General features: G+C 48.4%; 2 protein-coding genes across 4 annotated transcripts; one reads left to right on the top strand and one right to left on the bottom strand.

Annotated features, from left to right (window-relative positions):
- Window positions 1-48: 48 nt before the first annotated feature.
- nfkb1 (nuclear factor of kappa light polypeptide gene enhancer in B-cells 1) lies at window positions 49-19,842 on the top strand. Its single transcript, XM_030117774.1, has 24 exons — window positions 49-337; window positions 1,937-1,980; window positions 2,285-2,366; window positions 4,796-4,836; window positions 5,071-5,169; window positions 13,653-13,801; window positions 13,880-14,043; window positions 14,164-14,322; window positions 14,684-14,788; window positions 15,401-15,492; window positions 15,592-15,730; window positions 15,807-15,950; window positions 16,036-16,188; window positions 16,459-16,614; window positions 16,720-16,864; window positions 16,984-17,098; window positions 17,215-17,416; window positions 17,498-17,667; window positions 17,812-17,914; window positions 18,002-18,129; window positions 18,215-18,284; window positions 18,396-18,559; window positions 18,663-18,777; window positions 18,858-19,842. The coding sequence occupies exons 2-24, from the start codon at window positions 1,942-1,944 to the stop codon at window positions 18,953-18,955; spliced, it is 2,832 nt and encodes a 943-aa protein (XP_029973634.1). The 5' UTR covers window positions 49-337; window positions 1,937-1,941; the 3' UTR covers window positions 18,956-19,842.
- LOC115407561 (ubiquitin-conjugating enzyme E2-17 kDa) lies at window positions 18,350-26,671 on the bottom strand. Of its 3 annotated transcripts, none has more exons than XM_030117966.1 (8): window positions 26,274-26,670; window positions 21,998-22,061; window positions 21,880-21,911; window positions 21,672-21,749; window positions 21,495-21,600; window positions 21,323-21,416; window positions 20,411-20,496; window positions 18,350-18,381 (listed from the first exon to the last, which is right to left on the bottom strand). In XM_030117966.1, exons 1-7 carry the CDS (start codon window positions 26,295-26,297, stop codon window positions 20,451-20,453), a joined length of 444 nt encoding a protein of 147 aa, XP_029973826.1. In that variant the 5' UTR covers window positions 26,298-26,670; the 3' UTR covers window positions 18,350-18,381; window positions 20,411-20,450. The 3 variants fall into 3 exon arrangements, with proteins under 3 accessions (XP_029973826.1, XP_029973809.1, XP_029973818.1); XM_030117949.1 differs by lacking the exon at window positions 18,350-18,381 and adding an exon at window positions 21,184-21,235 and having other exon boundaries at window positions 19,967-20,496; window positions 26,274-26,671; XM_030117958.1 differs by lacking the exon at window positions 18,350-18,381 and having other exon boundaries at window positions 19,967-20,496; window positions 26,274-26,664.
- Window positions 26,672-26,911: the final 240 nt, after the last annotated feature.

The following is a 26,911-nucleotide window of genomic DNA, read 5'->3' as shown; positions in this document are numbered from 1 at the left end:
GTCGTCACGGGGAAATTCCAGTGGGGAAGGAAACACAGCGGCGCGTGAACTGTATTGTAACAGACACACATACACACACAGGCACACGCGTGCACACGCGCTTGATGCGGGACAGTTGCGCTCTGTCTGGGGATTCATAAACTTCACCTGCCCGGATCTCGCTCGCGCGTTGGATCGTCGGTGTGCGCCGCGCGGACGCGCTGCTGAGCGTGCGTCATGACGCTCTCCAATTAAAGCGAGGCTGGAAATGGATCCACTGATTCAGCATGGCGAGATGATGTGACGGACCGCTTGTCACCGCTCGGACTCTCTCTTCACACCTGACCCACTTCACCAGGTAAACCCCCCCAGTCTCCACGCATGTCCGCGGTCGCGGACCGGGCGGTGCGGACGTAGCCACTGAATTTTTTTTCTTTTTTTATTGGTTATCGTAACTTCAAGGCGACCCGTTACAACTCGGCGAGCTCGCTTTGTTGTGCTCCTCACTTCCTTATTAGCCAGGTAACTTTGAGAACGTCACGCCAAACTCCGTTGAAGAAACGGGATGTTTGAGGTTTTATGTTCATCTGCGCCCGCATGAACACATTAAATCATCGTTCGCCGTGGATTTTGTGCAGTTAACTTCCAGAGGTGATTTCGGCATACGCGTGTTGAACAAGAAGTGGTTATTTTGGTCGGAGTTTTGATCTTTGTTGTCGTTGCGCTGCTCACTTGTGCTTGGCAGCAGAAGGCGGTGCGTTCATAGGGGAAATCAAAATAACGTGTATTTCTTTAATCTCTGAAAGCTTTGTGCGGATTTTATACAAGCCGAAATCAGGACATCATCCCATTAATGTGATGTACATTAATTTATGTCAAGTGATCTGACGTGATGTGCTGGTAAGTTTAGGACAGGGGAACTTGGACGTTCATTCGACGGAGTTTGGTGCTACGTTCTCCGCATACGAACCCCCGGGGCTAGCTCCTGGACAGCGAGGACAGGTAGCGGTTAACCCCGGCGGGACACAGCCGCGGCGAGGAGCCCAGAGCCGGGCAGCAGCGACTGCTGCACTGGGGTTGTCTGATAACTCCGGCATGTCTGGTGACCACTGCTGTAACCACACAAAAATGACAAACGGCGGTCCTGCGGCGCTAATTAGCTGTTAGCCTGGAAGCTAACTGAACTTCACAGGCGGATTCATGAGCGGCAACAAGTGGGTGAGAATAAAAATCACAAAGCAATTCAAGATTTTTAATATTAAAATAAATCAGATTTAATTTTTTTTTTTAACTAAATAAATACAAATGTTCTATAGAATAACACATAATTGGGTTTAAAAATACATATATAATGTTTATTGGTTTCTAACATGGACAGAATTTGGACCAATTAATTGAAAAATCAATAAATATGGATTTATGCAGTTGTTGACTGGCGTTCAAAAAAGTGGACTTTGCAATTTCGAATCCCACAGCTGACAGGTCTCCACTGTGGAACCCTAAGCATGGCTATTGACTCCCAAGGTTAACTCTGAATTGGATGGATTAATTACAGAGAAATCCTCCAGGGGATCAATAAAGTCAGCTTCCTTACAAGTATGTAATGACAGACAACTTTTGTAGATATTTCTATTACACAAAGGAATGTAAAATTATAGTTGAATTATTATACTTGACAAATGTTATCAAATCAATTAATAATTAGAATAAGTTAATTTAAAAGCTATAATTGCGTGTTAATATGCTTTGAGCTCCACTGAAATAAACAAACTGTAACCCAGTGGATATTAAATATAGTAAAACCAAAAGATGTTGGTTAATAATGAAATAGTTGACTGAATGGATACATTTGATGAGTGTCAAGAAAACAGTTATTTTGTTGTTTACAGTGATCATTCCCTGTTACTGTATCAGCTTGTTGCAGTGTGAATATGAGTGTTTTCTGATCATGTTGTAGACATCATGGCTGAAGAGGACCCCTACCTTCACACCTCCAATCAGGTAAACTCCTCCTGTTCATCACACTAATCTGGCTCACTGTAAGAATTGTTTTATTTCAGACTTCAGTTTGTAAAGGTGTCTCATGCAGACACGTCTCTGGACGTGGTCACAGAAACCGCAAGGTTCATAAGCACGTGTCTAACTCCATGCAGACTGGGGGGGATGGGGGTATCCTGAGACACCTGACGGAGGAGCCCGCTGCTGTAGACGGAGTTAAAATAGTCGCTTTAAATGAAATATCCCTCTTGAATCACTCGCATTAGAGTCCCTCTTGGTCCTCAAGCTTTGTGTTTGTGTCTCACAGATGTTTGAAAACATCATGATGGACCCGTCCTGGGGCTTCAACCATTACCCTGTGATGTCTCACACGACGTCTCTGCGGACAGGTGAGAGTCCTGCAGGCGTGTCCTCTGCTTTCACACCCTTTTCTTCTTTCACCTTGATTTGGGGGAAAGTATGACAGCGTTTCTCCATTCATTGAGGGGAAATCCTGCGTGCCACGCTCGGGTCGAAGCTGTTGGATTTCAGGAAGTGTTTGATGATTAGCCGCTCTGCAGGTCAAGCCTCGCTCCTGAAATCGGCACGCCGCCATATTTCCTCTTGTTTCCTGATTCCTTTCTTGCAGGTTCTGCTGCATCACATTTGGCTTGTGAACCTTTATATAAACCGCCGTCTGGGTGTATGAATGCCGCACGTGCACTGGCGACGTGCATGCCAGTGCTTGCTTAATCCAACAGACATGTGATCGCGCATAAAACGAGGTGACAAAGTGATTTAATGTCTCCGCGAAGGAGCGTATAAATCCTGACTGAAACGGGAAGCGTTGTGTCTGACGGGAGTCGTGGTCGCGCGGCGGACTTTGAGATGCAGCGATGTGTCACAGTGAAGCTCTTTGTTACGGCCTGAAAGAGGACTTTGTTCGCGGCACAGAGACAGTCTGAACTCTGTGAAACCTCGTCCAGGTGAGGCAGAGGCAGATGCTGCTGCGCCGCCTCGCAGCTGCAGGAGACGTGAAACTGCTCCGCGTTTGGAAAACGAAGGAGAAAAAAAAAAACCTAAAGTGAAAGGAGAGTTTCATGACGTTTGCAGAGCAGTGGCTCTCACTTCCTCGTGTGTGTAGTTTTTTAGTTTTCGCTTTGTGGTCGCTCTCCAGTGCATGTCAGTGAACTGTATTTGTAGACTTTTGCTCTGCGTATTTTTAGTCTGTGTTTCGTTGCTGCTCATCTGATTTTAGGCTGTCTCTGTATCTTTGAGCTGTGTTGCATTTTGTGTCGCTTTCAGTCAGTTAGATGTCTTTTTTTTTTTAACCTCATTTTGTTGGAATTGTTTACATGTAATTGCGACTTATTCATGGTTTTCTCTTTTCTGTTTGTAAAACATCAATCTGAAGTGAAAACACGCTCTTGGATTTGTTTCAGAGAACTTTTGAAGTTGGATTATTAGGGATACACCGGCGTCTATCGGTATCACTCATTTTTTTAACAGTCTGAAAAGTGGTCTGATATTATTTCCATTTAGTTAATTGTGTGGGTTAGGGTTTCTTTAATTTGGGTGATGTGCAGAAACAAGTGATAGTTCAGTCACATGGTTTTCGGCATATTAAACCATAATACACCAGTATCGATCACAGTGTTCATATCTGTGCTGCTCCGTTTGATCTCGGCTCTGACTGCTGGAGTTGATGGCGGTAGCGGGCCGCGCCTGCCTGTTAGAGGTTTACCTGCAGGTTGCCGTGGTGACGATGGGAGGATGTGGCTGCCGGATGCTGCCTGAGCCGCGGGCTCGGTTCAGGTTCATGCGCACACAGAACAAAGCAGGTCAGCGTCTGAAGCAGATTCGGGACAGAGGAGAGAAACTGTCCCCTTCTTCATGAACGGTCCGGAGGGGCTGCTACCGCTTTCAGTTGCTAACGACCAGTAGAAGAGACGTTAAAGCCACGCCGGGTCCGCCTCCGCACTGAGCCTTTCATGTAGGCACGATATTAGTTTGTCTTTGATTGTGAACTTAAAGCAGGTTCCTGAAGCTGCTCTTTCTCTGCACACTAAGCTAAAACCCAGCAGTAATTCAATCAGTTTGATCAGCTGGTCTTCTGTCCATGGTGGAGTAAAACGCTGTGACTCTTTAAGGCCTGAAGAGCAGCAGGAACTCCCTCGGAGTCTGATCTGCTGTGTGGAGCTGGTGCTACATCCTGTATCTGGTTACTTCAAACAGCTTTGGTCTGTGTTGCATTCAGAGCTGCATCACAGGTGGACAAGAGCCATTTTTAATTTAAAACCAAAAAGGTCTCAGTCTTCTGATAAATTATCCTGGTTTGAGTTCAGATTCACTGATTGACGGGAGTCTGTGGATCTGGCTTTAAGGGTTCACTGATTTGATCTCTTTCATGTTGAAAGTCAAAAGTATGGGTCTGGTTTTGGTCTGGGACCTACGCTCGGTCTGGACTGGTTTCAGCTGCTCATTCACTTCCTTGATGCGTTCAAGGTTCAGGAGACTGCATGAACGCACCAAAACGAGCACTCGCTTTGTGATAAGTTGTTGGACTGCATTCACCCTCATAATGTAGACTGGATCTGGATCTGGATCTGCAGGCGACCAGATCAACCTCTGCTGTGTTTTCTGTACTGTAAGTCACATTAGTTTTAAGAAAAGTTTTAATGAAAAGTAAAAAAAAGCATAACTCTGTGTGATATGAGGGGATTTATTCTCCGTGTCCAGATGTGTTGATAGTCCAGGTCCTTACAGCTTTTGTTCCAGAACTTTCTGTGACGTGTTCAGCCTTCCTTGTTGTCTTCATCACGGATCTGTGTCGTTTCAGTGGATGGACCCTTCCTGCAGATCCTGGAGCAGCCCAAACAGGTAAAACCCACCTGTCCTGTAGGGCTGGAACGACATTCAGTCATTCTTAATGTCTGTGTCAATATGCACTACGATGATAAATGGAACAAACTTGACATTTTCTGCCAAAAATTACTGAATTTGGAAGATATTTCAAATCTCCCAACATTTTATCAGTGTTTTTTCCACGTGTCTGTTACCACTGCGACACCGGTCGGTCGTCCTCACCCTGATTGCTCTCTCTCTGCGCTCCAGCGTGGATTCAGGTTCCGGTACGGCTGTGAGGGTCCGTCTCATGGTGGCCTGCCGGGAGCCTCCAGTGAGAAGAACAGGAAGACCTACCCCACCGTCAAGGTAGCCACATCAAACGCACCCCGAACACCAAAACTGCAGGTTCTCCATGAATCGGTGTGAAAAAGGGAAAGTGAGGAGACGTTTCCCGAAGTGAAGTGTGACAGAATTTTAAATGCCAAAGAAACGATGGATTATTGACCTAAACTGGCTTAAAGTTGACCAGTAGGGGTGTGCCATCTAAGGCACCTCACGATTCGATTCGATTACGATTCAGGGTGCTACGATTCGATTATTCAATGATTATCATGATATTAATGATAAAAAGCGATTATCATGATTTTTTTGTGCATTTTTTTTTCCCCTCACTTAGTGCCCACTTCATACTTTGAAACAATGTACAGCTATTTCTCAGTATACATAAATCAAAGTAATCAAACAAATTCAAATCCAAAAAAAGTGTTTTTTATTGACGTCAAGTGGTCCATCAGCAACCATGGCATAAACTTTGTGCCTGTAGCTGTGGCCTAAAGAGCCAATACAACAAAAGGCTGCCCCTACTGACAGCAGATCAGCAGTTACCTTCCTTAAGTGCAAACAACGGCAGATATGTCATATATGTAGATATATGTTCAATTTGAATTTACTACTTGGCGTGCAGCATATCTAGACACCTACATCTAGATATCTATGTCTATATGTCTAGGCGGTAGTGTGACGTAAGCGGGAATTACGGAAGCCGCAGTGTTGTTGTGTGCGTGTTTTTTCGACTGCTGATGCTAACGCATGTTTCTGATACCTGCTCTTGGAATAAACATCCTCACGCTGCCAAACGCCTCTGGACTTCTTTCCAGCAGATTACAGAGATAAATGTTGTGGTTGTTTTGTTGACCTCTGAACTGAAAGCTTTGTTTACGGCGCCGTGCCATGCGCAGTATGGCTCATTGTTTCCGGGGCTACCTGAGGCTAAACACAGTGCTTTTTTTTCCAGTGTAGTGTAAAATGGACGAATATCTGTCGGATGGTGATGTTGTGGACGAGAACTTTGAATGATTTTCTCTTTAGCAAAAGCAGCATTGGCATTTAGCACTAGCTTTTAATCCAGAAGAAAGAATCTCACGCTCTGTTACTGCAGCGAAAGAGCTAGCTCTCGCCATATTAACCGGTCCGTCACTACAGATGTCCGGGTGGTGCGTAGGAACAATACTTTGGTTCCGCAAGTGGCGTCCGTGCTCCTGGCGTCTAGTTATGAAAAATAATCGATTTTGAAAATTTATGAATCGTAATCGAATCATTACGTGTCGCATCGCGATTAATCTAATAATCGATGTATCAGCACACCTCTATTGACCAGTCAGGTTCAAACACACAGAGGCTTCGATCGTCTGAGGTTTTGATCACACTGTGGTGGAGGAGGGGAACACACACACACACAGAGCTGAAAGTTTCCAGCTATCGCTGCTGTCTGGTTCGGCCTCTGAAGCTCCCACATGTTCCGACCAAACCAGAGACGGTGGGAAATCCCCAGATTCCTGCTGCTGCCGCCGCCGCATCTTTTGTTTCACGAGCTTCACTTTTTCTGTCCCGTGGATGCAACAACGCACGGTTAATGTGGTCCAGAGTTTGTTTTCTACTCCTCTTCACACATGATCCTTTTTCAAAACGGTGAAGTTTGCCGTTAAAGGAGGTGAGAACAGAGGAAGTGGCTATGAGGCAGTTTGGTTTGTTTACATGGGAGAGTGGTCTGTGGAGATGTGGTGCTGGTGTGACGTTCAGCTCCCGGTGTTACGGTGAGGATGGTGCAGGATGTAATCCACTGGACTGACCCGGTCATGGCGGCAGGTCGGGAAGCGGCTCCCACTGCCGGACTTTGTGAACGAGCCCAGGAAAACATTAAAACGCCGCATTTTGTAATAAAGTGAGTGTATTTTACAGATTTAATGTTATCCTCTGCAGGGACGTCAGTTGTCTGGAGAATGTTGCGTTCATGTTCCGGTTCAGTGTAGGACTTTCTGCTCTCGGTCTGAAGTCTCTCCTCGTCTCCACCGTGGAGATGAACGTTCTGGGTATGGCATCACGAGCCGAGTGGATCTTTCTCATCCTTATTTGCTCTGCTTGTTTCCATGGTAACGGCTGACCTGACTACCACACTGCATCGGTTAAAAATGTGTAGAAGATGTGATCGCTTCACGTTACGGCAATAAATCCACAAAACTTCATTTCACAGCAAGACAACTGGTATTTTTTAATAATCTGCTGCGTTTCATATGAAAAAAGTGAAGAAGTTCATCCATGATGTTGTTTCCTAAACATTCAGTAGAGTCACTGGGAAAATGAAGGTTTGGAAAGAGGCATCATCAGATGTATTATTCATACTGGAAAGCATAAAAGTAACTTTTTTTTAATGTTTTGGTTTTTTATTAAACATGCCTTCTGGTTGTTTATGTAATAAATCATTAAAAATTAAAGAACTGCTATACCGTAGCCACTGTGACGTGTGGAAGTTCAGTGCATTAGAATGTATCGCATTATGAATCCAGGCTTTTTATCAAAGAATGCAACATATAAAATGTGGAAGTTGTTGGTTATTGAAGTAAAACTATCTAAATTTCTGTTTGGTTGCGAGTCTTTCAGGAGCATAAGAAGCCAGTGACTCCCTGCTCTAAGCAGCCTGAGTGTGTGTGTGGTGTGATTTTAAGGAAGCGTCGGTGGGAAACGTATTCCCGACCAGGTGATCTAGTGGTCTGAAGGGTTAGTGTTGATTCCAGCTGCTGGTTCTGAGTTTCTTCTCTCATAACTGAGATCTGAACAAGGCAGGCCTTGGCTTGGATAATGCTCCAGATGAGCGTGTGTGTGTTGTTGTTTGCATGTGGGAGTGGCATGCTGGGGAAAACCCCCTGCTGCTCTGGTGTGACGTGTGGGCCAGTCATATCGACTGCTAATCCAGGTCCTTGACCTCTTCTTCAATGAGAAATCATTTCTTACACTCGGCTTATCTCTTTGGAGTACGTGTGGTATCGTTTTTCTTTGAACGTGATCTGCTTTAATCTTTTTTTTTTTAGGTTCTGACTCAATTGTTTTGACGGCTAAATATAGAAAACAGGAGTTTCCCTAAAACAGCAGCGCTGCTCAAATCTGCTATAAATATTTCAGCATCAACACAGCTTCAGTGGAGTTTTCCTCCTGCGAGCTTTGTTTCTCTCAATAGTTTAAAGGGATACTTCAACATTTTGGCAAATTGGCCCATTTAGCGCAATTCCTTAGTCATTTCGAACAGCATACTTACTGTTTTTGTGATGGCGAGCTATTGTTTATTCAGAGGTGAGTTGAGGAGGGCTTCGCGGCGGACTTAATGAAAGTGGGTGGTATTTTTGCTTCCCCTCATCAAACTCATCAAATACACAATCCAACAACCCCAAAACACTTTGGTGGACACGTTATAATCCGCACACTGTGAAATATTAATGCAAAATTATGAGATTGAGTTGTCTATGCGAAGATTGCTAAGACGGAACTACTTACTAAACATGGCGTCTGGGCGTAGTGATTTCAAAAGAAAAAGTAGTTCCCCGTATTTGCTTCAGTGTCGTAACGCTACAATATTATTTGTTGGTGTTCCACAGCGTAGTGAATGTGCGGATTATAACGTGTTTTGGGGTTGTTGGATTTTGTATTTGATGAGTTTGATGAGGGGAAGCAAAAATACCACCCACTTCCATGATGTCCGCCGCGAAGCCCTCCTCGACTCACCACAGAATAAACAGCTCGCCATCACAAGAAACGGTAAGTATGCTGTTCGAAATGACTAAGGAATTGCGCTAAATGGGCCAATTTGCCAAAATGTTGAAGTATCCCTTTAAAGTTTCATTCAAATTCAAGTAGTCAGTTGTTTCGATTATTCAGATTATAGAGCATCTTCTTCCTCTAACATCCAGATTATAGACAGGGGTGCACATAATATTTTTTGTCTTTTTCTCAGAGGAGAACCTTGGGTTGTTGCTTCGTCCTCACATTTTTAAATACATTTGTTTCCAACGCCTACCTACAGGAAGAACAAAATGGAGGGATGCGTGGACATTGACTACGTTTACGTGCAGCTAAAATTCGGGTTCAGGTCAATATCTGGCTTTCTGAAACATTAGGAAAACCCCGTTTACATGCTGTAACAGACAGAGAGTTACCCCGTTTACAAGTCAGCGCATTCAATCGGGATATCCCTTTCCAAACCACGTCGCACGTCATGCTGTTCTCAAAACAAAACAGCTCTGACCACAGCGGCTTTGTGTTGCCAGATTGGGTGGGGTTTCCGCCAAAGCAAACTTCTTTATTAAACACGTTGGATGGGTTGATTAAATGATTATGTGTTTATGACGTGTTTTTTTTTTTTATCATACAAACACGGTTTTAACGTGCATTTTCAACCAAGATGGGGGTTTGGGCTGCTTTCTATGAGTTTCAGATGTTTTTACGGTCTAGATAGACAGAACTGGCAACCTCCTCCACTGCTCTGCAGAGGCAGACGGTGCTGCGGTGACTCCATTCAGTAGACGGAACGCAGACAGAACGGTTGTTCTGTTGTTCATGATTTTTCTGCAGGCCGTACAAGTCGCCAACGTTCAGAAGGAAGCATGTGCGATATGCGCGCTCAGAATAACAGTTCGTATCGTGCGTCACGGAAGCCTCACACGGACAAAAGTGTGGTGAGTTTCGCACCTACTCGTTGCTGGACTCAAAAGACCATGATTCATTGCGGATGGGAGCATGCGCAGAGCCAAAAACAATGTCCCTTTACTCGTTATCCGTTTACATGGCGGCACTGAAAAGGAGTAACCCAGCGGTCTTTATCGGGTTTTACAAATCTCGAAAATGAGCTTTTCCGGGTTTTGGCGGGTGTTTACATGGCCACGCGCTATTGGGTTTCGAGTTTGAAAAGGGTTATTGGCTGCATGTAAACGTACTGAATGTTGCATAGCCTGCTTTAATTTCAACTGAAAATGAAGAGAAGCAGTGCAACATAATGTCTGAAACCTTGTAATTTTTTCACAAAATATAATGGTGTTTAAAGTTCTGAAAAATAAAAGTGCTCGTACAGTATCTGCTTTTGTCACTTAAAGCTCGGGTCGACAATCTTGGAAAATTAGCATGTAGCACGAATGTAGCATCTCCCAAGGCTCCGCCCAGCTCCCACCCCATTGGAGGAGCTCCCGTTGGCAGCGAACGCACTGGACGCGGAAGCGCCGCGCGCATGGAGTTTGTGATCGCCTCCAATATTATTAACCTTTCTGACACAACGCGCATAGGAGCGCAGCGCGCCCGCTCCGTTCTATTTTTCACGCGAGTCGCGAGCGCCGAGAGAGCCGTGGCAACGCGCGCACTGAATCAGGGCCAGTGCACGCCATTGAAATGTACGCGCAGGGGGCTGGTAGAACTGCGAAGGGATTTGATTGGTTCCTGAAGAGCGGTCCGCGCGATACGATTGGTCGGAGTTTTTACTGTCCTTTGGCTACTGCAGTGGTCAGATTTTTTTCTGCACCTTTTTCCGTACACATAATGTATTGACTTCTCCCAGAGGGCAAGGAGCATTTCACTCAGTATGACTAAAAGTGCTTTTGGACAACTTCGTGTACCCCAGCTTTAAACCAGCGGTTTTCATAGTGTGAGGCGCGCCTCCCCTGGGGGGGCGCCAGTGGGCTTCAGGGGAGGCGCAGCGAGCTTTTTGTCCCTGTGCGGCTGCTGTACCCCCTGACTAAACAGAGCAGTCTGAAGTATTATGCGCTTCATTTTACTCACAACAGCAGAACATTACACCTGAAAAGGAAGCTCTGAGTGAGTACCGTTCCCCTCCGGTCCGACGGTACGGGTGAGCACTGGCCTATCCGACACACAGATGCGCACCTTGCTGTCTCCAAATCTTGGTATGCAAATGAGCGTTACAATGTTTCATCAGGTACGCATTTTTTAATTTGGTAGCGCATGAGCATCGGCGCACCGCTTATGTGCACCCCTGGTTATAGAGCATCTTCTCCTCCTAACATCCAGATTATAGAGCGTCTTCCTCTCCCGAACAGTCCAGATTATATAGCAATGACACGCAGACCTTAAACAGTAAATTTGTATTACAGCCTTACTTAGTGCATAAAATCTACATCCAAACACCATTCCCACTGGTAATGACTTTTTTTTTTTTTTTTTTTTTTTTTTCAAAGTGAAGTTAAAGTAACACTAAGGAACTTTCAGTTTCCGTTGATTTTGGCGGCGCCAGTGGACAAAAGCGGTAGTGTTTTGCCTAAAGGAATACTACAGTTCCCATGAGGACTAGTGCGTGACGTCATAAAATGCTGCTCCCGGTGGCGTGCTGTCAGACTGAACTCGCCTACATTTGTTTCCAGTGGCTGTGTGAAGGACGGATAGCGACGAGGTAATGAATCTAATGGTGGCTAAACAATATTATATCATAATGTGACGCATGCCGTGTGCTGGGTTCCTACCACCCTCCTCACAGTTTCTTAGTCCAAGTGAAAGCAATACTGACGCCCTCAGCCCGTGACAGAGGGGTCATTCAACCCGTTGTAAGTCGATGTATCATCACAAAAGATATTAAAATGTTTTATTAAGGTTGAAAAGTTCCTTAGTGTCGCTTTAAAAATACTGTTGGTTAACTATTTCAAGTCAGTGTTATTTATTGAACAGAAATGATAAAGTACCCCTCATGACCACCTTTACAGAAAACACAGCAGTCCAACAGGAGCTATAAGTAACATAAAGTAAATCCTTTTGTCCTTTTATCCTGCAATTTGTGAGCAGCTCTGGTGACGACTGGACAGTCTAGGACACTCTATTGACCTCTGGCCTTTCGTCTGGTTTTAAGGTGTGATAAACCTGATTCTTGGAAGGTTTGTGCGTCTCAGCTCGAGTGGTTTCTCTCTGAAACCTCCTGAAGTTTCTGTTCACTTTGGCTCGCCCCCCCCCCCCCCCCCCCCCCCCTCCTCTCAGGAATAAGCAGAGTTTTAGTGTAAAGAAAGGTTGTGAAGAATCTTCTGCTGGCCTGGACCTGTCTGAGGAGTGTGTACACACACACGCACACACCGTGGTGTTTCATGTCTCTTGGGAATTTCCTCGCCCACATGTAATTACAAGGAAGTGGAGTTGCGTCACAAACAGGAAAGGTGTTGATTTTTTTTTTTTCACCTCTGTAGATGAAAGCTGCTTCCACACGTGTGAAATATGCGTGAGCGCCCACTCCGACGCGCGCAGCACGTTAAAGGGACTGATTCAGCGCTGGAAAACACTGGTCAGGCGTCGGTGTCAAAGTTTCTCATCGGTGCTCGCATGTCTGCGTCGCCTGACTCGACGGCTTCCGTCCGGTTTTGACCCACAGGCCTTATGTTTGACACCCTTGATGAAAGCATCGGTGTTGACTGTATTTCCACGCTGCAGTCGGATCAGCGAGCTCACATTCCGCAGTTTAATCAGGCTATAATGGAGCTCGAGATTCAGTTGCACGCTTTGTTATCCTCCATTAAAGATAAAACATTTAATACACACTTTTGATTTTGATGAAAAAGTTAACTGATGCTGACAACAAGGGGATGAAGCAGCTGTGTTGAACATTTGGAGCCGGATCTGCCCCATGAAGAGACCTTGAAACGTGTGAAATTAACAAAGAAGTGTGACCTCGAAGGTTTAGAGGTGTGTGTCTGCGGCCGTGCTGTGCGGATTCGCTCTGACTGGAGACGGTTTGCGCTCAGGGCGAGTGAGAGTGCCGGCACTCTGTCAGGAAACCATCGAGCAGCAGCGCCCGCTGTGTTTCTAGGTACTGAGCCGGAGCACCGGGAAGAGGAAGTGGCCTCGCGTTTATTCACTGCAGCATTCTGTGCATCGACTCGGCCTGCAGAAACAGGAACAGAGAGGAGATCTCCTCATCTCATCTGATTTCCTCTGAGCAGAAGTGAGTAGTGAGACGAGGAGAAGATCGTGGCGTTGAGGAGAAAGTCTGACGGGGTGACGCGAACAGAGACTGAAAACACAAAGGGAAAGTTACACGCTGAGGAAAACAGCTTTGAAATGACCGCAGAATCATACAGCATGACTCAAAATACGAAACCGTGAGTGAAATATCAGACTGGCCTTCGAAAGCAAAACATTTTGTCAAAATGAAATGTTGGAAATGCAAGAGAAACACTCATGGAAATGAAGAAAGAAGAATTCCAACAGCACTGAAATAATAGGACAGAGTGAACGTATTAAAGTGAACACATTTTCACAAACATAGAAATAAATGTCTGGGTGTGATCAAACTCCCACTCTGGTCTGTCCTGATCCAAAGCAAATGGCTGAGAACAAAGAAAGTGAGAAGTGGTCTGAAAGAAGAGAAAATTCATGAGAAATGATCAACTTGTCGCTCGGTAGGAGCTGAAGAAGCCTGTAAAAATCCTTAAAGATCAACCATTATCTGAGATGCAGAATGACCCAGGGGAGATGAAACGAGGAGGAATCCACAGATGAGCGAGGGAAGGTAACGGTGTGGATGCGCTGGTGTGTTTCAGATCTGTAACTACCAGGGACAGGCCCGCATGGTGGTGCAGCTGGTGACGGTCACCCCCCACCCCCAGCTGCATGCCCACAGCCTGGTGGGGAAGCAGTGCGACAAAGGCATCTGCATCGCAGACCTGCAGTCCAAAGACGCCACCATCAGGTCTGACTCACACACTCACACACACACACACACACACTGGAAGCGAAGCAGCCATGCGTGACCGTTGGTTTGCGGCAGCTTTCCGAATCTGGGCATCCTCCACGTGACGAAGAAGAACGTGGCGAAGACCCTGGAGGAGCGAATGGTGGAGGCCTTCAGGATGGGCTACAACTGTGGAGTGTCCATCCACCCAGAGATCGACACCCAGCAGGGCGAAGTGCGAGTCCCCAGAGAGCTCAGCGGTGAGTGAGTGCTCAGATTCAGTCTCTGGTCCAGTTTCCAGAGAGATGACGGTCTGAAAAAGTGGAGATGGTCTTCAGAAAGGCCGCCTGTCAGTCTTCCTGCTGCCTGTGTGTCCTCAGACCACCAGCGCAGCGTGATCAGCAGCGCGGCGTCGCTCCAGGCCAAAGACATGGACCTCAGCGTGGTGCGCCTCATGTTCACCGCCTTCCTCCCCGACAGCGATGGCGGCTTCTCCAGGCGGCTGGAGCCGGTGGTGTCGGAGCCCATCTACGACAGCAGTGAGTGAATCTGGGCGTTCTGAAGGCTAGAGGCACAGCTTGACACCAGAAAATAACACAACGTAATACCAGCACGCGCTGTTGTTGTTGATGTGGTGTTGGAGCTGCAGCAGCCCCGCCCTCCTCCCCCGGGGCGCGCGCGTGTGTCAGACGGTTACTGTCAAGTAGTTTCGTTTCCCCCTTCTTCCTGCTTCCATCAGCAGCTTCCTCTCCATTGTGCTTCAGCCTCACCGGGACGGCCGCAGATAAAAGTAACAGCAATCGCCCGCAGGCTCAGGGAGAACATGCAGACTCCCTCGGCTGTAAAGAAACCCACCAGACGGCGGGGATTTGATGTGTTGCTGTGTCTGTTCCTCCTCAGAGGCTCCCAACGCCTCCAACCTGAAGATCGTCAGGATGGATCGGACCGCCGGCTGCGTGACCGGCGGGGAGGAGGTCTACCTGCTCTGTGACAAGGTGCAGAAAGGTGAGCCGGGGGGGGAGGGGCAGGAGCCACAGGTGAAGCCAGCTGTCAGTGTGATGTTCATGTCTCTTTGTCATCTCCTCTCAGCCTTGTGTAGCGTTCCCCTCTTCCTCGGGGCTTCTCGTTCTGCCCCGAAGCTTCCAGATGTGACGGTTGAGCAGATTTTCACGATCAGAGTTGAGCAACAGTTTTGTTTTCTGCTCTGAGGTTTTCCTTTTTCTTTTTTTTTTTTTTCTCTCTCTTGGTTTTCCTGCTTGGAGCCATTTCAGTTTTTGTTGTCCAGGAAGAAGTTCGGTTTCAGGGGATTTCCCTCCAATATGTAAATCACTCGGGAGGAGGAAGCACATTCACACTGGGGGAGGAGGAGGCGGTCCGCTCCTCCTTTTCTTCTTTGTCCTTTTTTTTTTTTTTTTTCCTCTTCCTCCTCTTGTTTTTGCTCCTCCTTTAATTCACTCATTTCTGCTCTTCACAGACGACAGGGTTTGTTTTTGTCTTAAGACTGATAAACCACCCACTTAATCTGAAGACAGAGTTTGACGTCTTTTCTCGTAAAGTTTGCTGTGTGTGTCGTGTGTGTCGTGAGACGCGGAGCTGAGCGGCGACGTGTGTTTTCAGACGACATCCAGGTCCGCTTCTACGAGGAGGACGACTCGGGGTTGATCTGGGAAGCTCTGGGAGACTTCTCCCCCACAGACGTCCACAGACAGGTCAGTGGCAGGAGCGCAGGAGACGGCTCCGGACGGTCGTCATGGCAACGGCAGGGGTAACGGTGAAGGCGACGTTGACGCGTTAACGTGTGGTCACAGTTCGCCATCGTCTTCAAGACGCCCAAGTATCGAGACCAGAACCTGCAGAAGCCGACGGGCGTGTTCGTCCAGCTGAAGAGGAAGTCCGACAACGAGACCAGCGAGCCCAAGCCCTTCACCTACCACCCTCAGATCATCGGTGGGTCACGGGACTCCTCCGGGTCGGAGGTCACTGGGTCGCCTCCGCCAGTCATAACGCTGTTTTGTGTGCTCAGATAAAGAGGAGGTGCAGAGGAAGCGGCAGAAGACGTTGCCAAACTTCCAGGACTTCAGCGGTCATGGAGGGGGTCTGTACCGGGGAGGAGGCGGGGGTTCAGCAACAGGAGGAGGAGGAGGAGGAGGAGGGGGAGGAGTAGGAGGTACATTCAGAGAAACGTTAAAACTGCAGCGTCTTTCTGCTTTAAGACTCTCATCAGCAGCTGATGGGTTTGATTCCTCCTGCAGGATACTTCCAGGGCTACTCTACCTATGGCTACGGAGGAGGAGGAGCAGGAGGAGGAGCAGGAGGGTTTCCCACAGGATACTCGGCTGGTCTGGGAGGAGGAGGAGGAGGAGGAGGAGGAGGAGGAGGAGGAGGAGGAGGAGGAATCAAACACTGTGAGTGCCGCAGACTGCTGGAGCCCAGCCTCTCCACTGCCTGGCTGTTCTGGTGAAGGTCAATGTTTACGGTCATTTAGAAGCTGTCGGGATTGTTTCTGTCATGAAGAGAAACTTCCAGTGGCTCAGTGTTTAGTCTGATCTCACCCTGCGGACGGCGCGTGAGTGTGTGTGTGTGAGTGTGCGTGTGTGTGAGTGTGTGTCTTCAGAACACTGTAGATCAGCCTCAGTGGGAAACAGTTGCTTCCAAGCTTTGTTTTCTGCTTGAAGCGTCGGGGAACGACGGAGCGGCCGACAGTGACGGCGATCTAGACGACGACTCGGGGTCGGGGGCCGCGGTGCAGGCTGCTGTCCGGCCCGGAGACCCCGGGGCTGGGGGGGGCACGGAGGAGGGCGGGGCCACCGTGGAGCCAGCGGCAGAAAGAGGTGAGGAGGCGTCACAGCACTGAGGGGAGCTTTAAACCTCAAAGGTTCTTTTTCTATATATATTGAAACAAACGAGAGAGTTCGGTGTGTGTGTGTGTGTGTCAGTGTGCTGCAGTGCAGAGGAGGACTCGGTTCAGGACACCAGCAGACAGCTGGAGGCTCTCTTTCAGTACTCCGTCACAGGCGATTCAGCCTACCTGCTGGCTCCACAGCGCCCCCTGATGGCAGCACAGGATGAAGACGGAGACACGTCAGTACACACACGCGCGCACACACACACACACACACACACACACACACACCTGCTGTGTTTCTGTGTGACTTGTGATCAGTGATCAGTGAAGGGTGACTGGTCTCTCCTCCCCTCAGCGGGCTCCATCTGGCTGTTCTCCACAGCCAGCAGGAGGCGCTGAAGAGCCTGACTCAGGTGGTCTCTGCTCTGCCTGGAGAGGAGGTGCTCAACATGAGGAACCACCTGTACCAGGTACACACACACACACACACACACACACACACACACACACACACACACACACACACACACCTGAGAAAAGGTTTTTCAGTGAGAGGAGAAACGATCATTTGAACTCTATTTCCCAGACTCCTTTGCACCTGGCGGTCATCACGCAGCAGAAGGAGGCGGCGGCAGCGCTACTGCTGGCCGGCGCCGACCACACGCTGACCGATCGCCATGGCAACACGGCGCTCCACCTGGCGTCGCAGCAGGAGGGAGGAGAGATGGTGGAGTTCCTCCTGCGACACGAGCAGATGAGGGAGCAGCTGGAGCGCACGAACACAGCAGGTACACGCACGCACGCACGCACGCATGCACGCACGCCCAACTGCCGTGCTGATGGCGCTCTCTGCGTTTCCGTGGCGACAGGTCTGTGTGCGATCCACCTGGCCGTGCTGGCCAATCAGCTGGCTGCTCTCAGGGAACTCCTGGAGGGCGGGGCTAACGTGGAGGCTCAGGATCGTAGCTGTGGGCGAACGGCGCTACACCTCGCCACGGAGATGGACAACGTGTCGCTGGCTGGGTGTCTGCTGCTGGAGGTACACACACACACACACACACACACACACACACACACACACAGTGTGGACCTGTCTCTCTGTGATGTTTGTGGCTACAGACTGATTGTTCTCCTGGAAAATGAGTTGAAGGAGGGCTGAGCTGAAGTGTACGTCTGTTGCCAGGGAAACGCCCAGGTGGACTGCTGCACCTTCAACGGCTCCACGCCGCTGCACATCGCCGCCGGACGGGGCTCCGTCAAACTCACCGCCCTCCTCATGGCCGCAGGTATCGTGTGTGACCTCTTCTTCCTCCTCCTCCTCCTCCTGCTCCGTCTCTCCGCCCCCGGCTGAGCCGCCGCCGTCCTGTCCGCAGGCGCCGACCCTCGGAGGGAGAACTGCGAGCCGCTCTTCTTCAGGGAGGATGAGGAGCAGCTGGAGGAGCAGGAGGATGAAGGCTACATCCCAGGAAGTACTCCGGTCAGCATGGCTGCCACTGCAGAGGTACGTCCCCACACTGTGCGTGTCCGTGTGCGCACGTGTGTGTGTGTGTGTGTGTGTGTGTTTCTCATTGTGTGTGTGTTTCCAGGTGTTGGACCTTCTGAACGGTAAAGACTACGAACCGAAGACTCCTCACAGAGCCTTCGTCCCTCCTCAAGGTGCGCTTCATTCTCACACCTCTGCCTTGTTGTGACATTGAATCTAAGATGTACTGTACAATATAAGAGGTGTGTGTTTGTGTGTGTGTGTGTGTGTGTGTGTGTGAGAAGGTGACCTGATGAGTCTGGACGTGGAGGTGAAGCAGGCCATGTGTTGTTCTCTGGAGAGTGAAGGATTCTGGGAAGGTCTGGCTCACAGTCTGGGACTGGGGATCCTCAACACGGCCTTCAGACTGAGTCCGTCTCCCGCCAAGACCCTGCTGGACAGCTACGAGGTCTCACACACACACACACACGCACGCCACTGGACTTTTTCTGAGTGTGCTCCTGTTCATTTTTGTGACTGCCTCGTGACCCCGTGACCTTTTGACCCCGCAGGTCTCTGGTGGGACGATCTCCGACCTGCTGGCCGCTCTGAGGTCGATGGGAAAGAGTGAAGCACTGAGCGTCCTGGAGGAGGCGCTGTGTCACAGCCACAACACGCAGACGAGCGGTGAGCTGCGCGCGCGCACACACACACACCCACACCCTCTGTGGAGCTGGTCCTCATCATGTGGCCGTCTCCTCCTGCAGGCGAGTGTCCGCTCAGCGCTCAGGTCCAGGACCTGAAGGTGGACGCTGGGAACGAGAGCGGAGTGTGTGACAGCGGGGTGGAGCTCTCCACCGCGTGATCTCACACACACACACACACACACACACACGATGGCTCAGTTTCAGGACTGAACATTTCTTCAAAGGTTTGGATCGATCATTTATTTGTGTGAACGCCGATCCAGACTTTGACCTTCACAACGGCCCGTAGACGATTCTCCAGAACTTTCCTTGGAGGCTTCATCCCATCAGTGGGGAGGAAAACCCCGGCGGGTCGGCGCCCAATCCACCGAAGTGACTGGAGAGAACCGCTGCTGCGGCGGTGATCTCTGTAAATACCGAGCCGCAGACTCACGACGCTCTATTTATCCAGACAAACCAGAAAAAGACCACCTGACAGGTTTCACTGCTGCGTGTTTGACATGGAAGTAACAGAATACTGTCGTCCAGCAGTGTTCTTGTACTGTAAAGTACGTCTCAAACCATCTAGATCTACTGTGTCCATCCACAATGTGAAATGATAACCAAAGCTTTTCATCTGTGTGTTTGTAGCCAATGTCAGAGTGGAAGTTCCTGTTTTTGAAACTGCATTTCTTTACTATCGGGCACTTCTTCTGTTTTAGTTAAATCTCACGCCGCTTTTAAAATCATGAGGGAAAATTGCAAATCAGCCTGTCTAGAATCAGTTTTTTTTAAATCCGTGCACATGTCCGCCTGGACTGATCCCAGCAGCAGCAGCTCCTCCTCCTCCGTGTGTTTTCAGGTTGGTTTTTATCCTAGTATTTTTTATTTTTCACTTCGCCGACTGTCGTCCCAACTCATTTTGAAGAGAACCCCGACACAAGGAACTGTGGGTAAAATAGTGGAGAGCTGCTGCTGCTCCACCTGGTATTTAACTGCACTGTACAGTTCAACTCCAGCTCCTGTTGTTCCTGCTTCTGTTTTTTTTTTAATAAAATGTTTTTATACTTGAGGTTTGTATCTGATTTCGCTGTGAAGAGAAGGCCAGCCAGTTTTAACGCAAACACACACAACTCCAGGTGTTTTTAGCCAGACTGAGGTTTTCTGGGTGGAATAAGGACACCAGAAGCTGCAATTTGTTCATCTTTATTGAGAAAAGGTTCACAGAGCTATTAGTTGATCGATCAGCCGCAGAGAGCTTGGTTTCTTTTTCAGTGCAAAAAGAGGAGAACAGTGTTGGATGATGGATGAACTAACGGCTCTCGTCGAAGAACAAAAGAAGCTGTCGCATCTTTTTTTTTTTCTTGTTTCTCAGCAGCACATGAACCAATCACTGACATGCATTAATGATTCTTCTTATTGATCCGCTCCGTCTCAGTCCACTCTTCTTTATTTTTTATTAATAAGTTGGCACATTCACAGCTCCGAGTCCTCGGCTCCTCTGCTCCTTATTTTATTTTTTTCTTTTCGTGTTTGACAAAAGCAGAGGAGGTGGATTTAAAAGCTTCAAATGGGACAAAAACAAATGTGAACAAATTGCAGTTACAGGTGTGTGTGTGTGGGACGAGGGGAGGGTGAGAGAAATCAAAGGTCAAAGTGGAAGCAGGACGAGGATCACATGGCGTACTTCTGAGTCCAGTCCTGAGCTGTCCTGTTGTACCTGCAGAGGAAGAACAGGTGAGTATCACGCACACACACACACACACACACACACACACACACCTGCTCTGAAATCAGACTGAACACTCCGAGCACAAAGAAAGATTTTTTTCCACCTTCAGACGGATTTAAGTGTCTTGAATGCTGCACAAAAACTCAACTTTCAGGACATTTCTGTCGACTAAACGAAAACTAAAACTTGCTCTGAAATCCATGAATTCGTGGAGCCGGCAGAGCAAACGGCCTCCAGCTACAGAAACCTGCTGGAGCAGATCTGAGCCGCTTCGTCTTCTCCAGCCCGGTGGATCAGAGTCTCGGGGTAAACGAACGCACATGGGCCTGACCGCAGCAGCAGTGTGTTTGTCGCAGGTACAGTCGCACAGGACAAGTAAACCTCATGTAGAACGTCAAATAACTTTTAGAAGTTTTTACAGGGAAACTTCTTCACAGTATGGAATAATTAGCAGCTGATGCAAGAAGCCAACATCCAGATCATAGAGCATCTTCCTCCCACTGAGCGGACTGCTTGGTGTTTGCAGTAACCAGTAGAGTCCCTGCACTGGTCTGGTCAGTAACCTGGTCCTGGCCGCTAGTTGGAGCTTCATGCGGGTTGGAGAGTCAGCAGCCATGCTTTCAGGAACACCTCGAGCAGACACACAGGTGAGTCTCAGGTGAGCTCGGCTCTTACCCCTCACAGCATGGCATACTTCTCTGTCCACTCCCTGGCTAGCCTGTTATACCTGAGGCCAAGCAGCAGGACACCCGGTTAAACCCTGCTCTGCGTGTGTGTGTGTGTGTGTGTGCGGGAGTGTGAGCGTGGCACTCACTTCGTGGGGTCTGTTTTGTAGATGCGGGCGATCTCTGGCACTAGCGGGTCGTCGGGATTCGGGTCACATAACAGAGAACAAATGGACAAAAGGACTGTGGAGAGAAACGGTTCCACAGTTCATTCCAGACGTGACCTCCGAGTTCCTAACCAAGACGTGAAGCGGGACTGACCTTTAGAGATAGTTAACGCTGGAGACCACTGTGACCTCAATATATCCAAGCAGATGCTGCCGTTACTGTTAATATTTGGGTGATAAATTCTTGTTGTGAAGGCGACCTGCGGACAGAAACGGCGGTCAGGGCCGAAGATCTGAACACACTGACGCGGCCTGCGAGGCGTTCACTGACCTTGGGTGGTTTGAAGGGGTAATCTGTGGGGAAATGAATAGTCAGGAAGAATACGCCGCCCTGGTAGGGACTGTCAGGCTGTGGGGACAAACGACAGCAAGACACACGCTTTAAAATCAACTATAAACAGACAACAGCACCCACTAGTGTCCGTCCTCACTGAGTGCACCGTGGTGTGTGTGTGTGTGTGTGCGCGCGTGATACTCACGGGGCCCATAATAGTAGCTTGCCAGTGAAACACTGCAGAGAGAACCAGAGAGAGCATTAGTGAAGCAGCAGGTCTGTGTTCGCTTCGTGAATAAAGAAAAGGCGGCGGCGACGCTCACGGTCGTCTCCCACGGGTCCGGCGGAGCACTGAGCCGGAGGGTCTTTGGACAGGTCCTGCAGCTCCTGCACACACACACACACACTACAGGTGAGAGAGGTGCAGTCTGACAGTGTTTCAGCAGATGCACGTTTTCATCTGAAGTTCTACTCCACTTATTGGCCAAACATGAACTAGAAAGTCCACTTCCTGCTCGGTGGAGCATCTCCAAGTCCAGACACTCGGCAGACAGGAAGTCACCGTTTCCGGCACGGCGTCAATCCAACAATTCTACAAACTGATGGTTTGGCTTTCCTTCTGCAACTCATTGATCAGAGCCATTTCTTCTTCGCCGTAACTAAAGCAAGGCGTCCGCTGGCCGAGCCGAGGAAAGACCTCCGGCTCCGTTTTCACCAGCAGCTGTCTGAATGGAAAATGTTTCTTCTGTTTGTTACATAGGAACAAATTAAATCACACATTTCAGTCAGAGCTGAACAGAGGAGGAATTAACCCTCAGAAAATTATTAAATAGCCATTTTTGTTTTTTAAATAAAAAAGAAATCGGGTTTCAAACTACCAGACTGGATATTTTGAACAAATTTTGAAGAACGGTATCTAATGACAGATGATCCCTCCTTCATGCGTAGCCCTCGTGACGGCGGCCGCCTGACAGTTTTCTTCCTGCCAGCAGCGGCTGTTCCAATAAATCTGATCGCACATGAGGAAGAGCCGCTCTTCTTCCTCCGAGCTGTTCACAACAACACGCATGTTCCTGTGAGGAACAGAGGCGACGGCCCGTATGTCCTCTGTCCGGACTTTCACTGAGTCCAACAGCCGGGACGTGGAAATAACTCTCATTACAAGTTGTCGGGTTACTGGCTAAACTTGGCAGGCTGAAATATCACTGACCCCGTTTCTCCAGCCGGGCGTCTGACTCGGGGCTCCGGCGACAGACCACTGACGTGTTCAGCGTGAACAGAAACACTGAACCAGCTGTATGTAGGGAGAATATTCCAACTGAACACGGAACTCATCAGAAACAAAAACGGGAAAACGACACAGCTCTCACAGCCTTTGGTTTTTTTCAGTAAATGGGTGTAACAGCTACATCTGACAGCAGTGAGCGACCACACCGAACCAAAACATAAACAACACTTCATGAACTGAACTCAAAGATCAACGGAATTTTCTATGTCCACCAAAGGCCCGTGTCTAAATCTGTGTCAGTGATCCCTCCACCTCACGGGTGTTTCAGAGCAGGATTACTGTGCAGGTGACAGTCAAATGGCCATGCTGACTGGAGGAATGTCCATTTCTCTTCCTTGATCCATCTCCAGAGAATCTGGCAGCATGTCGAATTGGGATCGTGCAATATTAGATCGTACTGGTTCTCTCTGTGGCCGAAGTCGTGTCTTTTTTTTCAGTCTCCAGGTATATAATCTCCAACTCTCTGGGTTTGTCTTTTAATACATGCTAATTATTTCAGCTGCAGGTTAAACAACGACTACTTCCATCCTGTCAGGCTTCACCATCTTTGACCTTTCCAGAGAGCTAATAATTGATTAAGAAGCTTTAATGGTCCGTGAGTTGATGATTGCACCTGCAGGAGCTGGCGGAGCGACAGCAGCAGCTCATCTCTTATCTCCCGTGTGAATGCAGCGTTAAAAACAAAACCAGACACACGGGCCGATACTGATGTGTAAGCAGCAGAGTCTATTTTTACTCCCCGAGTCGTGCGGACGCGAGAGTTGAGAGGCCAGATCGGGATATAGCCGCGGCAGCAGCAGAGGAGGAGGAGGAGGAAACAGACGGCTGCTTATAGGACGACAGGTTTGTATTTCAGCCTGCAGCGGGAGCAGCAGCCCAGCCGGCTGGACGTCGCTGTGTGACGGGCAGGTTGGGCTCAGCGGCACGCAGTTTAAGAGAGACAACAAAACTGGTTAAGATCAGACTGTGAGGAAAAACTCACTAACAAACTTTGACGTCTGCAGAGTGTACCAACCAGCTCTGTCCTCGATCAGCTTTTTGAGAATCTGATTCTGGTGGTACATTGGTATGAAAAACATTTAGTAAAAACTTTGTTGGTGTTAATTTATTCAGAGAAACTTCAAGCTGTGGACTGACAATATTTCACTTCCCTTTTCAACTGAATCTAACTATTTCTCTATTTTACTTTATTTCCTCATATAAAGTCGCTGAAAATTCTCCATTTTCAATTTCCTCCATATCACTGCTCTCCTCCAAAACATCAGGTCTATTATCTACCCAGACGCTGACCTGGGAACTGGGAGCTTCAGAAGGCTCCACCTGGGAGCACGGCCTAACTGGGAAAATCCCACTGAGGAAGTGGGAAGTTTCTGAAAGCTGCCAAAGCTGACGAGACGCCACGAAACAAACTACTGACGCCACATTTCAGTCTGTCCACAAGCACCGCCGTCAGATCTTCCAGTGGCTTTTCAGCGTTTTCACCCGGCGGTCGTCCCGTTAGTGTCATTAATCTGCAGACTTTCCCTTGCTGGCAGTGCTGGTGTGATCATATGGAAATGGGAGTTCCTCAGTGTGAGTTCAGACCGGCTCTTTGACGGTTTGACTGCTGTGGATACTGATTTCTGAGCCCAACGCACCGCTCTGTTTATGTTTCTAGCTGGTTTGAGGACAGGACGCTGCTGTCTGGTGTCTCTCGCTCTCTCTCTCTCAGCTGTCACCAACATGTGTTCAGCAGGTACAGAGGACAGCTGGCTGGAGGATCTGGGACTGTTGTTTCAGTCCACTTGGTCCAATCAGACTGACAAACCAGGTTCAGTTTTATGTACAACTAGCTATGTGTAAATAGCTGATGAATATACTTGAGAAGAGAGTGAGTGGAGTTACTTTACAGTCCAGGTGTCGTTTCACAGGGGGATGGGAGTGATTGGCCCCTTCCATCTGGTCTATATATACCCCCCCCCCCCTTTCCTAATTTATTTTTAACATTTGAGACTAAATGAATCGTGGAACTTTTCCTAGAGGTTAATATTACCAGACAAATGCAAAAATCATAAACTATTTAAAACAAGGCGAAGCAGGAAGAAACACCTTAAAGTTAATACACCAGTAGATCATACGGTACTTAAAATCTAAAACATTTGGCTTTTTTAAACCCACTGGCCATAACGATGAAACACTGAAGCAAAACTCTTTCAACAGACGTCGTCGGTCCACCACAACTTGAAATGACTGACCACCGAGGAACAATCAGACGAAGTTCCGATGCTCTTCCACCATCTCCGTTACTGACGAACATCAACGCTGCCCCCTACAGTCACTGCTGGTACTGCAGTGTGTGGACGGTACGAGAAGAGAGTTTGTGTTCAGATTCGATTCCACGTGGCTCTTTTTACTGCTCCAGAGTTAAATAAACAATTATCTTATGAATAAAGGATCAATTTAATATCTAACATGATAGAGAACTGTCATGTTAGATAAAACGGGAAGATTTAATCCATCTGTGTCCTCTCTTGATTGGATGTTTGAGTACGAGCAGGTCCAGCTTCTCCTGACTGTCAGGAAAAAAGCAATTCCTGATTATACATTAATTCTTGAACACATTTTGGAACACCTTTAACTGTGGTGCTGCTAACACATGTTACAATTCCTAAAGATCTTTAGTTATTCAAGTTGATTGAAATGTGTAGAGGAAATTTCAGAACTAGTTCAAAATAGTGACGTGAGCTGATGATTGTTCTGTCAAAGTGTCTGCAGATTCGGTGCAAAAAGCAAGTTCTATTGAACAGGTTTAGAGTTTAAACCTGATTATCTTGGCAGGTTCAGGGTTTATTTTTTTTCAATTTTTTTTTTAGCAAATAGGCAGATTTTGAAGGGTCAGGGTTTGAATACGATATATATGTGTTTACATATTCAAGATTTAAAGCTAAAGGTTAGTGTTTCGCAGGTTTGGGGCTGCAGCTCAGGGTGTTCCTGCAGGTGGAGGGTCTGGGGCAGTGTTTGGGTTGAAGGCCTGTCAGGCTAACCTCACTGCCCCGAACCATTGTCTGAGCTCAAAGCCTGGCAGAGCCGTCGCTCCGTGTCCCTGTCTGAAACCCGCCACCACACACACACTCACTCACTCTCCTCCACACACACTCTCCACATCTGCATTCACAACCCAAGCACACTAAATCGGTTTCAGCCCCAAACGCCGAGCAGCGGCGGAGTGGAGGACGAAGCTAACGCTGCTAGCCTCCGAGCTAACACCCCCCAAACATCAAACACGACACGCTCGGGCAGAATAAATGAGGTGGACACGTGAGGTCCGTTACCTTATTAATCCGTTTTAAAGCCATTGTGTCGGCGAGAAGGGATCGGCTGTCGAGGAGGAGGTGGTGGAGCGATAGGAGGAGGAGGAGGAAGAGGAGGAGGGCAGGCTAGCTCACTAGCATCGAGGACTGCTAGCTTCTGCGGCTCGTACAGGTGCTAAGCTAGCTAGCAGGGCTGCGCACACACCGGTAAAACCTCGACGGGGTTTCAGTTAAATTTCGTCTTTTTTAACAGTCTGGAGACCGACTCTCCAGCTCGTCAGCCCCCCCGAGATCAGGCTGACACTCCGAGAAGGAACCGTACGACTGCAGCGGCTCAAAATGTCTTCCGTTAAAGGCAGCGAGCAGCTGTCACACGCCCGGGAGCAGGAGGTCTCACTCCGCCTGAGAAAGCTGCGACGGAGCGGCCGACAACATGGAGGCTGCAGGGGCGGACTCAGCGGCCCCGGGGCCGGGGTGGGGGCCGGGGGCCTCCACTGGGGGCCTCCACCGGGGACACAGGATGTACACCAGGGAAAACTTCTCTCATTTAAAGTGTTCTCTCTATGGATGGAACTACTTACTCAACGTTTCATCAATTTTTGCGTTTTCTTTTCAGAAAAGTTTTGCGTTTACACAGCATCGTTTTGAAAAAAGTTATC

Source organism: Salarias fasciatus, chromosome 2 (genome assembly GCF_902148845.1).
Source record: "Salarias fasciatus chromosome 2, fSalaFa1.1, whole genome shotgun sequence".
In the NCBI taxonomy this organism is placed as follows: Eukaryota; Metazoa; Chordata; class Actinopteri; order Blenniiformes; family Blenniidae; genus Salarias; species Salarias fasciatus.
The sequence above is the reverse complement of the archived record's forward strand: the minus strand, read 5'-3'. Positions and strand labels throughout refer to the sequence as shown.

Excerpts from the sequence above, each read along its gene's own strand:
- nfkb1 (XM_030117774.1), top strand. The coding sequence starts at position 1,942 with ATGGCTGAAGAGGACCCCTACCTTCACACCTCCAATCAG. Across the intron at positions 14,044-14,163 it reads AGTCCCCAGAGAGCTCAGCG|ACCACCAGCGCAGCGTGATC; the intron begins GTGAGTGAGTGC and ends GTGTGTCCTCAG. Across the intron at positions 14,323-14,683 it reads GGAGCCCATCTACGACAGCA|AGGCTCCCAACGCCTCCAAC; the intron begins GTGAGTGAATCT and ends GTTCCTCCTCAG.
- LOC115407561 (XM_030117949.1), bottom strand. The coding sequence starts at position 26,297 with ATGGCTTTAAAACGGATTAATAAG. Across the intron at positions 21,417-21,494 it reads AGCGTTAACTATCTCTAAAG|TCCTTTTGTCCATTTGTTCT; the intron begins GTCAGTCCCGCT and ends TTCTCTCCACAG. Across the intron at positions 21,236-21,322 it reads TACAAAACAGACCCCACGAA|GTATAACAGGCTAGCCAGGG; the intron begins GTGAGTGCCACG and ends GCTTGGCCTCAG.